A 14,046-nucleotide genomic window follows, 5' to 3' on the forward strand; every position below is an offset into this window, starting at 1 on the left:
CACAATGCCCACTTAACCGGTAAGCCAGCCGTACCAATGTGTCGGAGGAAACACCGTGCAGCTGGCGACGGAAGTCAGCGAGCACTACGCCCGGCACTCCAACAAGGAACTGTTAGAGCGCGATGGGACAAGGATATCCCAGGCCGGCCAAACCCTCCCCTAACGGGCCAATTGTGCACCGCCTCATGGGTCTCCTGGTCACGGCGACACAGACTGGGTTCGAACCCGGGTCTGTAGTGACACCTCTAGCACTGCGATGCAGAGCCTTAGACTGCTGCGTCACTCGGGAGGCTCTAACATTATATCTTAATATGACTTTGGTGCAGGTCATGTTGTTTTTCACATTACCATCTCTAGTAAACACACACTATATGAAATCATATGTAAGTTTGTCACATCCACAGGATGCAGAAGTTGTAAAAGGTATAGTGAAATGGTTACTTGCATTGGGGAATATTTTGTTTAGACATGTAGCTAGCTAAACAATGAACCACAATCCCAACTCATAACGTTACTACAATGCATGAATCTGCAGGTAGCTAAATATAACCAACCAGCTTCGATGTTAGCTAGCTCGCTGCCATTAGGCTATAACTAGCAATGCAAATGGATATGAGATACTAATAATATTACTACACAGATCATACACGTAACGTTAGCTAGCAAGCCAACCAGCTATTGTTAGCTAGCTAGCTAACAGTTAGCTTTAACTTGAAATGAAAACGACTTTCTGACAACAATAGAAACATATATCTGAAAATGTAGCTACAGTTGAAGTCGGAAGTTTACATTCACCTTAGCCAAATACATTTAAACTCAGTTTCACAATTCCTGACATTTATTCCTAGTAAAAATCCCCTGTTTTAGGTCAGTTAGGATCACCACTTTATTTTAAGAATGTGAAATGTCAGAATAATAGTAGAGTGATTTATTTCAGCTTTTATTTCTTTCATCACATTCCCAGTGGGTCAGAAGTTTACATACACTCAATTAGTATTTGGTAGCATTGTCTTTAAATTGTTTAACTTAGGTCAAATGTTTAGTGTAGCCTTGCACAAGCATTTACATTTACATAAGTATTCAGACCCTTTACTCAGTACTTTGCTGAAACACCTTTGGCAGAGAATACAGCCTTGAGTCTTCTTGGCTACAAGCTTGGCACAACTGTATTTGGGGAGTTTCTCCCATGCTTCTCTGCAGATCCTCTCAAGCTCTGTCAGGTTGGATGGGGAGCGTCACTGCACAACTAATTTCAGGTCTCTCCGGAGATGTTCAATCGGGTTCAAGTCCGGGCTCTGGGTGGGCCACTCAAGGACATTCAGTGTCCAGTGTGTGTTATTTTGCCCATCTTGATCTTTTCTTTTTATTGGCCAGTCTGAGATATGGCTTTTTCTTTGCAACTCTAAAACTAGACACTAATGTACTTGTTATTTTGCTCAGTTGTGCACCCACGCCTCCCACTCTATTGGTGTGCTGTGCCTTTTTTTCTGCACACATATTGTTACGTGTTCCTTCCAAACAACTCAACTGTAGGTTCATCTGTCCACAGAATATTTTGCCAGTAGCACTGTGGAACCTGCACGTGCACCTTTGCAAACTTCAGACAAGCAGCTATGTTTTTTGGAAAGCAGTTACTTCTTCCGTGGTGTCCTCCCATGAACATCATTCTTGTTTAGTGTTTTACATATCGTAGACTCGTCAACGGAGATGTTAGCATGTTCCAGAGATTTATGTAATTCTTTAACTGACACTAAGATTCGACCTAACCTCCTTAAGCATTCTGAGCTGTGCTCTTGTAGTCATCTTTGCAGGACGGCCACTCCTAGGGAGAGTAGCAACAGTGCTGAACTTTCTCCATTTATAGACAATTTGTCTTACCGTGACTGATGAATATCAAGGTGTCACGATCGTCGTATTGAGGAGACCAAAGCGTAGCGTGATGTGAATACATCCCTTTAATGATAGATGAAAACAAACACAAAGTACACTAAACAAACAAAATATCAACACAACCGTGACCACTATAAATACTGAGCGCAAACATGCAACATCACATAGACAATAACCCACGAAATACCCAAAGAAGATGGCTGCCTAAATATGGTTCCCAATCAGAGACAACGATAAACAGCTGCCTCTAATTGAGAACCAATCTAGGCAACCATAGACATACATAAACACCTAGATGGTAAACAACCCCATAAACCTATAAAACCCCTAGACAGTACAAAAACACATACATCACCCATGTCACACCCTGACCTAACCAAAATATATAAAGAAAACAAAGAATACTCAGGTCAGAGCGTGACACAAGGCTTTTAGCGATACTTTTGTAACCCTTTCCAGCTTTATGCAAGTCAGCAATTCTTAATCTTAGGTCTTGGTTCACTTCAGGCAATGCTTCTTGTGAATAGCAAACTCACATTTTGTGAGTGTTTTTTTAGGGCAAGGCAGCTCTAACCAACATCTCCAATCTTGTCTCATTGATTGGACTGCAGGTTATCTAACTCCTGGCTCCAATTAGCTTTGGGAGAAGTCATTAGTCTAGGGGTTCACATACTTTTTCCAACCTACACTGTGAATGTTTAAATGATGTATTCAATATAGACAAGATCAATATAGTCTAGTAAGCACCATTGTACAGTGACTGTGCAGTTGCCTTATTTTGCGCAGAGGGAGGGAGCTCCCATTTCACTTTGTTCATGGTGCTGGCCAGACTTCTTCTTTGTAAGCAGGTCCGACTGATGAGAGGAGGGACAAAGGGGGAAAACCATTCAAAAAAATGACACACCCTCCTAAAACTGGTTATAACTCCAGTTCTGTTTGTGAAGTTAAGATTCTAACAACAACAGTGTGTTATATAGACTATTTTAGGAAAAGTAAAGGACGTGGAGGGGTCATGACTTTAAAAATGTATGAGCAGTCAAAATGGATGATTTAACGGTTCTAGTGTTTGTATTTGTATTTATTATGGATCCTCTTCCTGGGGTCCTGCAAAATTAAGGCAGTTATACAATTTTAAAAACATTACAATACATTCACAACACACTGTGTTCCCTCCGGCACCTACACCACTACCACATATCTACAACACAATCCATGTGAACATGTGTGTATAGTGCGTATGTTATCATGTGTGTGTATGCATGTGTCTGTGCCTATGTGTGTGTTGCTTCACAGTTCCCGCTGTTCCATAAGGTTTATTTTTATCTGTTTTTTAAATCAAATTTTACTGCTTGCATAAGTTACTTGATGTGGAATAGAGTTCCTTGTAGGCATGGCTCTATGTAGTATGGTGCACCTCCCATAGTCTGTTCTGGACTTGGGGACTGTGAAGAGACCTCTGGTGGCATGTCTTGTGGGGTATGCATGGGTATCTCAGCTGTGTGCCAGTAGTTCAAACAAACAGCTTGGTGCATTCAACATTTTTATGGTAAATTATCTTCCCCAAACTTGAAACTCACTCACTGCTTATATATGCCAGTTAGGCTCTACACCCCTTGTAAAGCAGATTAACTTCTTGCGACTCCAAACCCGTATCCGGGAGCGTAATCATAGCCTCAAGCTCATTACCATAACGCAACGTTTCCTATTCATGAAAATCGCAAATGAAATGAAATAAATATATTGAAACACAAGCTTAGCCTTTTGTTAACAACACTGTCATCTCAGATTTTCAAAATATGCTTTTCAACCAAAGCTACACAAGCATTTGTGTAAGAGTATTATTGATAGCCTAGCATAGCATTAAGCCTAGCATTCAGCAGGCAACATTTTCACAAAAACAAGAAAAGCATTCAAATAAAATCATTTACCTTTGAAGAACTTCGGATGTTTTCAATGACGAGACTCTCGGTTAGATAGCAAATGTTCATTTTTTCCAAAAAGATTATTTGTGTAAGAGAAATAGCTCCGTTTTGTTCATCATGTTTGGCTAAGAAAAAAAAACGAAATGCAGTCAACGCCAAACTTTTTTCCAAATTAGCTCCATAATATCGACAAACATGGAAAACGTTGTTTAGAATCAATCCTCAAGGTGTTTTTCACAATTCTATTCGATGAAAAATCATTCGTGGCAGTCGGTTTCTCATCAGAGGCAAATGGAAAAAACTGCAGCTGGAGATTACGCAATAATTGCGACAGAGGACACCAAGCGACCACCTGGTAGATGTAGTATCTTATGGTCAATCTTCCAATGATATGCCTACAAATACGTCACAATGCTGCAGACACCTTGGGGAAAACGTGGAAAACGTAAGCTGACTCCTAGCTCCTCCACAGCCATATAAGGAGTCATTGCCATGAGGCGGTTTCAAAAAATGCGGCACTTCCTGATTGGATTTGTATCTGTTTTTTTCTGTAACATCAGTTCTGTGGCACTCACAGACAATATCTTTGCAGTTTTGGAAACATCAGAGTGTTTTCTTTCCAAAGCTGTCAATTATATGCATAGTCGAGCATCTTTTCGTGACAAAATATCTTGTTTAAAACGGGAACGTTTTTCATCGAAAAATTAAAATAGCGCCACCTAGTTATAAAAGGTTAATGTGCTTCATTTTAAGAAGTTATTTGTCTATTTTAGTTGTGATACAAACATATAGGCCTATGGGCTAGGCTACAGGTGCGCAACTATGATTTGAACAAGTGGGAAAAAAAGGCATTGTTTCTTATGCTAGGCATCATTCTCAAATTATAATATATATAATTCACAAGTTAAAGGCTAATATTGTCACCCATCAGACTATACTTGATTTTATCTTGTCTCTACATATACTAAATTGGTGTTGGCAGGTAGCCTAGTGGTAAGAGTGTTGGATTTGTAACCGAAAGGTTGCAAGATCAAATCCCCGAGCTGTCAAGGTAAAAAAAAAAAATGTTGTTCTGCCCCTGAACAAGGAAGTTAACCCACTTTTCCTATGCCGTCATTGAAAATAAGAATGTGTTCTTAACTGACTTGCCTAGTTAAATCAAGATATATATATATATATATATATATATACTAAATAATATATGTGTGTGACATTTGTTATGATTTAGAATGGATGATTATCATGCACCTGTATCGAAACAGGGGCAGTGGGAAAAAATACTATGCACTTAAATAGCGAATGGAGGACGCTTTTCCCCATGGTTTATTTTCATGCCAGCCAGGTTGGCTATACTCCTGTTTGTAAATATAAGCAATGTGCTTAATATTAGGAAAGTTGATAAATAAATACAGTAGGCCTAGCCTGCAGAAAGCTGATGGGACCCTCCTCTTTTTATCTGTTATCTCCCGCAATTGCATATACTACTGAAATGTTGCGCAACATGAGCTCACATGAAGTGTTTGATTAGATTTTTGAAAACATAGACTGCAATAGAGATTGTGTCATCTGTGGATCTTTTGGGGCGGTACATGAATTGGAGTTGGTCCAGGTTGTCTGGGATGGTGGTGTTGATGTGAGCCATGACCAACCTTTCAAAGAATTTCATGGCTACAGATGTGAGTGCTACAGTAATTTCGACAGGTTACCTTGGCGTACTTGGGCATAGGGACTATGGTGGTCTGCTTGAAACGTGGGGATTACAGATTGAGTCAGGAAGAGGTTGAAAATATCAGTGAATATACTTACCAACTGGTCAGAGCATGCTCTGAGTACACGTCTTGGTAATCAGTCTGGCCCTACGGTCTTATCAATGTTAACCTGTTTAAAGTTCTTACATCGGCTACGGAGAGCATGATCACACAGTCGTCCGGAACAGCTAGTGCTCTCATGCATGGTTCACTGTAGTGCTTGCCTCGAAGCGAGCATAGAAGGCATTTAGCTCATCTGATATGTTCTTGTGCCTGGGCAGCTCGCAGGTGGGTTTCCCTTTGTAATCCATGTGATAGTGTGCAAGCCCTGCCACATCCGATGAGCGTCAGAGGATTCAGATTTTCTTTGACAGAGTGGAACCCACATTCACAAAAAAAAGTTATTACATTCACATGAGATAACATCAGGATAACTATGGAACTTATTTCCAACCTTAAATTATTCAGTAGTTGATTGATGATTTTCCAAGTTGACTTTATATTGTTTGAGGATTCTTGGAATTTGGAAAACATTTTGGAAACCCGAAGTAGATGGGTGAATTTGTTCTTAAACCTTTTGTAATTAGCACAATTCAGGAGTGTGGGATTTTTTGAGACTGGCTGTAAACCAAAGTTTACAATATACACAGGCAGTTTGAAAAAGCTAGCCTTTGCTTTCTTAACAGAAATTTGCATCCTGTAGCACAAACTCCAAAAAGTTCTGGGACACTGTCAAGTCCATGGAGAATAAGAGCACCTTCTCCCAGCTGCCCACTGCACTGAGGCTAGAAAACACTGTCACCACCGATAAATCCAAGATAATTGAGAATTGCATTTTTCTACAGCTGGCCATGCTTTCCACCTGGCTACTCCTACCCCGGTCAACAGCCCTGCACCCCCCACAGCAACTTGCCCAAACCTCCCCCATTTCTCCTTCACCCAAATCCAGATAGCTGATGTTCTGAAAGAGCTGCAAAATCTGGACCCTTACAAATCAGCTGGGCTAGACAATCTGGACCCTCTCTTTCTAAAATGATCCACCGCAATTGCTGCAACCCCTATTACTAGCCTGTTCAACCTCTTAAGTATTGTCTGAGATCCAAAAAAGATTGGAAAGCTGCCGCGGTCATCCCCCTCTTCAAAGGGGGAGAGACACAAACGGTTACAGACCTATATCTATCCTACCCTGCCTTTCTAAGGTCTTCGAAAGCCAAGTTAACAAACAGATCACAGACCATTTCTAATCCCACCGTACCTTCTCCACTATGCAATCTGGTTTCCGAGCTGGTCATGGGTGTACCTCAGCCACGCTCAAGGTTCTAAACGATATCTTAACCGCCATCGATAAAAGACAGTACTGTGCAGCCGTATTCATCGACCTGGCCAAGGCTTTCGACTATGTCACTCACCACATTCTTATCGGCAGACTCAACAGCCTTTACTGTTTAAATTACTGCCTCGCATGGTTCATCAACTACTTTTCAGACCGAGTTCAGTGTGTCAAATCGGAGGGCCTGTTGTCCAGACCTCTGGCAGTCTCTATGGTGATGCCACAGGGTTCTTTTCTCGGGCCGAGTCTTTTCTCTGTATACATTAATGATGTTGCTCTTGCTGCTGGTGATTCTCTGATCCACCTCTACGCAGATGACACCATTCTATATACTTCTGGCACTTATTTGGACACTGTTAACTAACCTCCAGATGAGCTTCAATGCCATACAACTCTCCTTCTGTGACCTCCAACTGCTCTTAAATGCAAGTAAAACTAAATGCATGCTCTTCAACCGATCGCTGCCCGCACCTGCCCGCCCATCCAGCATCACCACTCTGGACGATTCTGACTTGAATATGTGGACAATTACAAATACCTAGGTGTCTGGTTAGACTGTAACTCTCCTTCCAGACTCACATTAACCATCTCCAATCCAAAATTAAATATAGAATCGGCATTCTATTTCACAACAAAGCATCCTTCACTCATGCTACCAAATATACCCTCGTAAAACTGACTATCCTACAGATCGTCGACTTCGGCGATGTCATTTATAAAATAGCCTCCAACACTCTACTCAGCAAATTGGATGCAGTCTATCACAGTGCCATCCGTTTTGTCACCACATGACCTGTATGCTCTCGTTGGCTGGCCCTCGCTTCATATTCATCGCCAAACCCACTGGCTCCAGGTCATCTATAAGTCTTTGCTAGGTAAAGCCCCACCTTAGCTCACTGGCCACCATAGCAGCACCCACCCGTAGCACGCGCTCCAGCAGGTATATTTCAATGGTCACCCCCAAAGCCTATTCCTCCTTTGTCCGCCTTTCCTTCCAGTTCTCTGCTGCCAAAATCACTGAAGCTGGAGACTCATATCTCCCTCACTAACTTTAAGCATCAGCTGTCAGAGCAGATCACAGATCACTGCATCTGTACATAGCCCAGCTGTAAATAGCCCATCCAACTACCTCATCCCCATATTGTAATTTAACATTTATTTTGCTCCTTTTCACCCCAGTATCTCTACTTGCACATTGATCTTCTGCACATCTATCACTCCAGTGTTTAATTGCTAAATTGTCATTATTTAGCCTCTATGGCCTATTTTCTTACCTCTCTAATTTTATCTCATTTGCACACACTCTATTTTGTTGCACACACTCTGTGTTGTTTGTGTTGCACTGCTTTGCTTTATCTTGGCCAGGTCGCAGTTGTACATGAGAACTTGTTCTCAACTGGCCTACCGGGTTAAATAAAGGTGAAATAAAAAAGGTTTACAGAACCCATCTGCTACTCTCTTACTCAGTCTAACAAAGGGAAAGCAACTTATATGTTATTGTTTGAAGAAAAGGTCACACTTAAAAAGCACTTGAACACAATCATGTCCAACCCATGTCCGACCCATGAGCACATTAATGCCCCAATTGCCACGCTCCCCTGGTATGACACCTCTGACGAAGTGTGCTTAATGCTACCTTTGAAGTTTGACTGAGTTGCAATCCACCCCCAAATAATACGTCTTCAGTTATTGATATCAGATCAGGTATAGTTTAAAACTAGCTGGTTAAAATATTTGTAAAATCTAAGAAGTGGGGGTGTTGTTTTTATCTACAGTATTATCTTGTGATTTTATGCTGTGTTAAAATGAAGTGAATCTGAATGTCTATCCCAGCTTTATTTACTAAACATGGCATTAAAGTTGATGATAGCAAATAATTGTATCTGTCTGAGCTATTTAGCACTCGGCTAGTTTGTTCTGCCTTTGCTTGTCATGTTCCTTACTGGTTGGGGGCTGCTAGAGGCTCGGTGTTCTCCCAGCAAGTTTTTAGAACATTATGGTGTAGTAATAATATAGTGCAACCGGTTGCACCACATTACAGGCATACCAACTATACAGTACTCTCCTCATGCGTGTCTTTTTGTATTACTGTCCTGTTGCATATGTTTTATTGTAGCTGACAATGTTTTACTGTTCCTAAGGGGCAACAAGGTGTGGACGGAGGGAGAGGCAAACCTGGAGCCCCTGGACAACCTGTGAGTGTGGATCTGTTGAAGCTATGATTTACACATCAATATGTATTTACATTTTACATTGCAAACATGGGATTGTGCACCCAAGCATGCCTGCAAATCATTGGCATTAATGAGCCAAATCAGTCATAACTGTACTGTATAGAAATGCATTGTGCAACAAGGAGTATAGAATATACAGCATGAATACACCACAAAAACCTGTATTCTTAAAAACAAACTGTTTTATAGATTTTTACATTGTGACTGCGCAGACACAACAAACATATTTCTCATTTGTACAAAATAAAATAATCAACCTACCCCCGAGCCCAAATGTGCTTGGACCAACACACCATAGAGCCACCAACACAGAGAATAGTGAGGCACTGGATTTACGAGGCAGACTCTATGCTGCGCGATTGCTTTGAGAATATTGATTGGAATATATTAATAGATTCATCCACCCAGGACTCATTAATCAACATTGACAAATATACTGTACATCGTCAGTCACAGGCTTCATTAGGAAATGTGTTGATGATGACCCACATGAACAATCCGGACATACCCCAAACAAAAACCCTGAATGAACGAGAGAGATAACCGTACAATGCTGAGAGCTCGTACTGCAGCAGAACGAACCCTGATGACTTGGTGGGGCACGACGCATAATCCATTGGGGACGCAAAGAGACTATAGAGATTCAAACTTGAATTGATGTTCGACAACTGACTACAGACTATTACAGACTAAAAAGGCAAATCCAGCTGTGCAGTGCCCACTGACACTTCCCTCCCAGACAAGCTTAAAACATTCTATGATCGCTTCAAGGCAGACAATATAGAGCCATCCAGGAAGAGTCTCGCTGCTCCGGATGACCAGGTGCTTTCGCTCTACGAGGCTTATGTGAGGAAAACTCTCAAAAGAGTGAATACTTACAAAACCGCCGGCCCAGATGGCATCCCTGGCCGCGTCCCCAGAGTGAAGTCTTCTCTGACATCTCTCAACCTGTCCATTTCTCAGGCTGTAGTCCCCACCTGCTTTAAGGAGACCAACATCACCACCACTCTTGTCAAGAGGGCACAACAGCGTCTCTACTTCATAAGGTGGCTGAAGAAATTTGTCATGCCGCCCCAGGTCCTCTCCAAATACTACCACTACACCATCGAGAGCGTCCTGAATGGTTGCATCGTGGTCTGGTACGGGAATTGCTCCGCTCATTACTGCAAGGTCCTCCAGCGGGTGGTGAACATTACTGGGACCGTGCTCCCACCCATCCAGTGCATATACTTGAAACAGGTCCTGAGGAAGGCAGGCAGCATCATCAAGGACCCCAAACACCCCAGCAACGAGATGTTCTCTCCTTTACCATCAGGCAGACGGAGTCGGGGCATGAGGTCTGATACCAACAGGTTCAGAGACTATTTCTATTTCCAAGACATCCAACTGCTGAACACTTGAACTGGACTGACCACCTGCTCTGATTCTCCGCACCTTAGCAAACACTCACACAGGCATACACACACACACATACAGTTGAAGTCCGAAGTTTAAAAACACTTAGGTTGGAGTCATTAAAACTCGTTTTTCGACCACTCGACCACAAACTATAGTTTTGGCAAGTCGGTTAGGACAAAAGTAATTTTTCCAATAATTGTTTACTGACAGATTATTTCACTTAGAATTCACTGTATCATAATTCCAGTGGGTCAGAAGTTCACATACACTAAGTTGACTGTGCCTTTTATACAGCTTGGAAAATTCCAGAAAATGATGTCATGGCTTTATAAGCTTCTGATAGGCTAAATAATATCATTTCAGTCAATTGGAGGTGTACCTGTGGATGTATTTCAAGGCCTACCTTCAAACGCAGTGCCTCTTTGCTTGACATCATAGGAAAATCTAAAGAAATCAGCCAAGACCTCAGAAAAAAATTGTAGACCTCCACAAGTCTGGTTCATCCTTGGGAGCAATTTCCAAACCCCTGAAGGTACCATGTTCACCTGTACAAACAATTGCATGCAAGTATAAACACCATGGGACCACCAGCCATCATACCTCTCAGGAAGGAGATGCAACAACATAGGACCTTGTGAAGATGCTGAAGGAAACAGGTACAAAGGTATCTATATCCACAGTAAAACGAGTCCTATATCGACATAACCTGAAAGGCTGTTCAGCAAGGAAGAAGCCACTGCTCCAAAACCGCCATAAAAAAAGCCAGACTACGGTTTGCAACTGCACATGGCGACAAGATCGTACTTTTTCGAGAAATGTCCTCTGGTCTGATGAAGCAAAAATAGAACTGTTTTGCCATAATGACCATCGTTATGTTTGGAGGAAAAAAGTGGTGGCATGCAACCCGAAGAACACCATCCCAACCGTGAAGCACGGGGGTGGCAGCATCATGTTGCGGGGATGCTTTGCTGCAGGAGGGTCTGGTGCACTTCACAAAATAGATGGCATCATGAGGAGGTAAAATGATGTAGATATATTGAAGCAACATCTCAAGACATCAGTCTTGGGTCTTCTAAATTGACATGGGTCTTCCAAATGGACAATGACCCCAAGCATACTTCCAAAGTTGTGGCAAAATGGCTGAAGGACAACAAAGTCAAGGTATTGGAGTGGCCATCACAAAGCCTTGACCTCAATCCCATAGAAAATCTGTGGGCAAAACTGAAAAAGTGTGTGCGAGCAAGGAGGCTTACAAACCTGACTCCGTTACACCAGCTCTGTCTGGAGGACCTAGCCAAAACTCACCCAACTTATTGTGGGAAGCTTGTGGAAGGCTGCCTGAAAATTTGATCCAAGTTAAACAATTTAAAGGCAATGCTACCAAATACTAATTGGGTGTATGTAAACTTCTGACCCACTGGGAATGTGATGAAAGAAATAAAAGCTGAAGTAAATCATTCTCTAAACTGAGTTTAATTAAATGTATTTGGCTAAGGTGTATTTAAACTTCCGAATTCAACTGTATACATTCATGCTTAACCACTGCTACCAGACTCTTCCCCAATACACTTGTAAATGGACTATAAATTGTGCATTCCTGTAATTTACTTATGCTAAGATGTATTATTCTATTCTTCTGTCATTTAGTTTATGTTCATAACTCTTATCTTTTATTATTTCTTATTGTTGTTTCATTGTCGAGAAGGAACCTGCAAGTAAGAATTTCACTGGGCAATGTATTCCATGTGTGTCCCTTAAAACTTTAAAATTGAAAGCTATCCACCCATGTACCTACCCTCGAATTCTGCATGGGGTCTTGGGCCCAAATAAATTGTAAATGACAGACATGGAAGCTCTGCTTCAAGCTCCTAAGCAACTTTGCAGTATTTTGTTTTTCTGTGTTATATCTTACATTATTAGCCCAAAAGGTTTTTTGCGTTAATACATGCAGCCAGAAATAACTTTTGGATATCAGAGCGGAGGTAACTCACCAGCATTACGACCAGAAATACAATTTTCCCGAATTGGATACTATGTTCCTACCCCCAGGGCAATTTAACTCATCCCAGAGGCTGCTCCTCGCAGCCAGCGGAGAAGACATAATCGGAGTGGACTTCTAGTCCGACTCAGGAGGAATGCACACCATCCACCACTTCCGAGTATATTACTCGCTAATGTTCAGTCCCTGGACATTAAAGTAGATGAGCTCAGGGCGAGGATCTACTTCCAGATCGACATCAGGGACGGTAACATACTCTGTTTCACAAAATCATGGCTCTCTCCGGATATACTGTCCCCGTCCATACAGCCAGTTGAGTTCTCAGAACATCGCGCAGAAAGGAATAAAGAACTTTCCGGGAAGAAGAAATGGGTATTGTATGTTTCATGATTAACTACTCATGGTGGGATGTGATAACGTACAGGAACTCAAGTCCTTTTGCTCACCCGACTTAGAATACCTCACAATCAAATGCCGACCGTATTACAGCCCAAGAGAATTCTCTTCGGTTATTGTCACAGCTATGTACATTTCCTCTCAAGCCGATACCACTATGGCCCTCTAGGAACTACACTGGACTTTATGCAAACTGGAAACCACATATCCTGAGGCCGCTTTTATTGTAGTTGGGGATTTTAACAAAGCAGATTTGAGGAAAACACTATCAAAGTTCTATCAACACATTGCCTGTGGTACTCGCGCATCAAAAACTCTCGACCACTGTCACTCCCTCTTCTGGGATGGCTACAAGTCCCTCCCCGCCCTCCCGTTGGCAAATCAGATCACGACTCCATCCTGCTCCTCCCTTCATATAGGCAGAAACTCAAACAGGAATTACCCGTGCTAAGGTATGTTTAACGCTGGTCTGACCAATCGGAATCCATGCTTCAAGTTTGATTTGATCATGCGGACTGGGATCTGTTCTGGGTTACCTGTGAGAATAACAATGACGATGGACACAGTGACTGAGTACATCAGGAAGTGTATAGGTGAGGTTGTTCCTACTGTGACTATTAAAACCTACCCAAACCATAAAACATGGATAGATGGCAGCATTCGCACAAAACTGAAAGCATGAACCACCATATTTAACCAATCAAAGTGACTGGGAAAATGGTTGAATACAAACATTGTAGTTATTCCCTCCGTCAGGCAAACAAACAGGCAAAACGTCAGTACAGAGACAAAGTGGAGTCGCAATTCAACAGCTCAAACACGAGACGTATGTGGCAGGGGCTACAGACAATCACGGAAATATCAGCCACGTCGCTGACACCGTCATCTTACTCCCAGACAAGCTAAACACCTTCGCCCGCTTTGAGGATAACATAGTGCCACCGATGCGGCCCGCTCCCAAGGACTGTGGGCTCTCATTCTCCGTGGCCGACGTGAGTAATACATTTAAACGAGTTAGCCCTCGCAAGGTTGCCGGCCCAGACGGCATTCCTAGCAGCATCCTCAGAGCATGCTCACACCAGCTGGCTTGAGTGTTTATGGACATATTCAATCTCTCCCTATCCCATTC

General features: G+C 42.2%; 1 protein-coding gene across 1 annotated transcript in view; it reads left to right on the forward strand.

Moving 5' to 3' along the window:
* Positions 1-14,046, forward strand: part of col27a1a (collagen, type XXVII, alpha 1a) — a 250,288-nt gene that overhangs the window by 197,945 nt on the left and 38,297 nt on the right. The window contains exon 44 of the mRNA XM_029657740.2: positions 9,032-9,085. Coding sequence (XP_029513600.1) covers positions 9,032-9,085 — 54 coding nt within the window. The remainder of the gene's footprint in view (positions 1-9,031; positions 9,086-14,046) is intronic.

The sequence above is a fragment of the Oncorhynchus nerka genome, linkage group LG4 (genome assembly GCF_034236695.1).
Source record: "Oncorhynchus nerka isolate Pitt River linkage group LG4, Oner_Uvic_2.0, whole genome shotgun sequence".
NCBI classification, from domain to species: Eukaryota; Metazoa; Chordata; class Actinopteri; order Salmoniformes; family Salmonidae; genus Oncorhynchus; species Oncorhynchus nerka.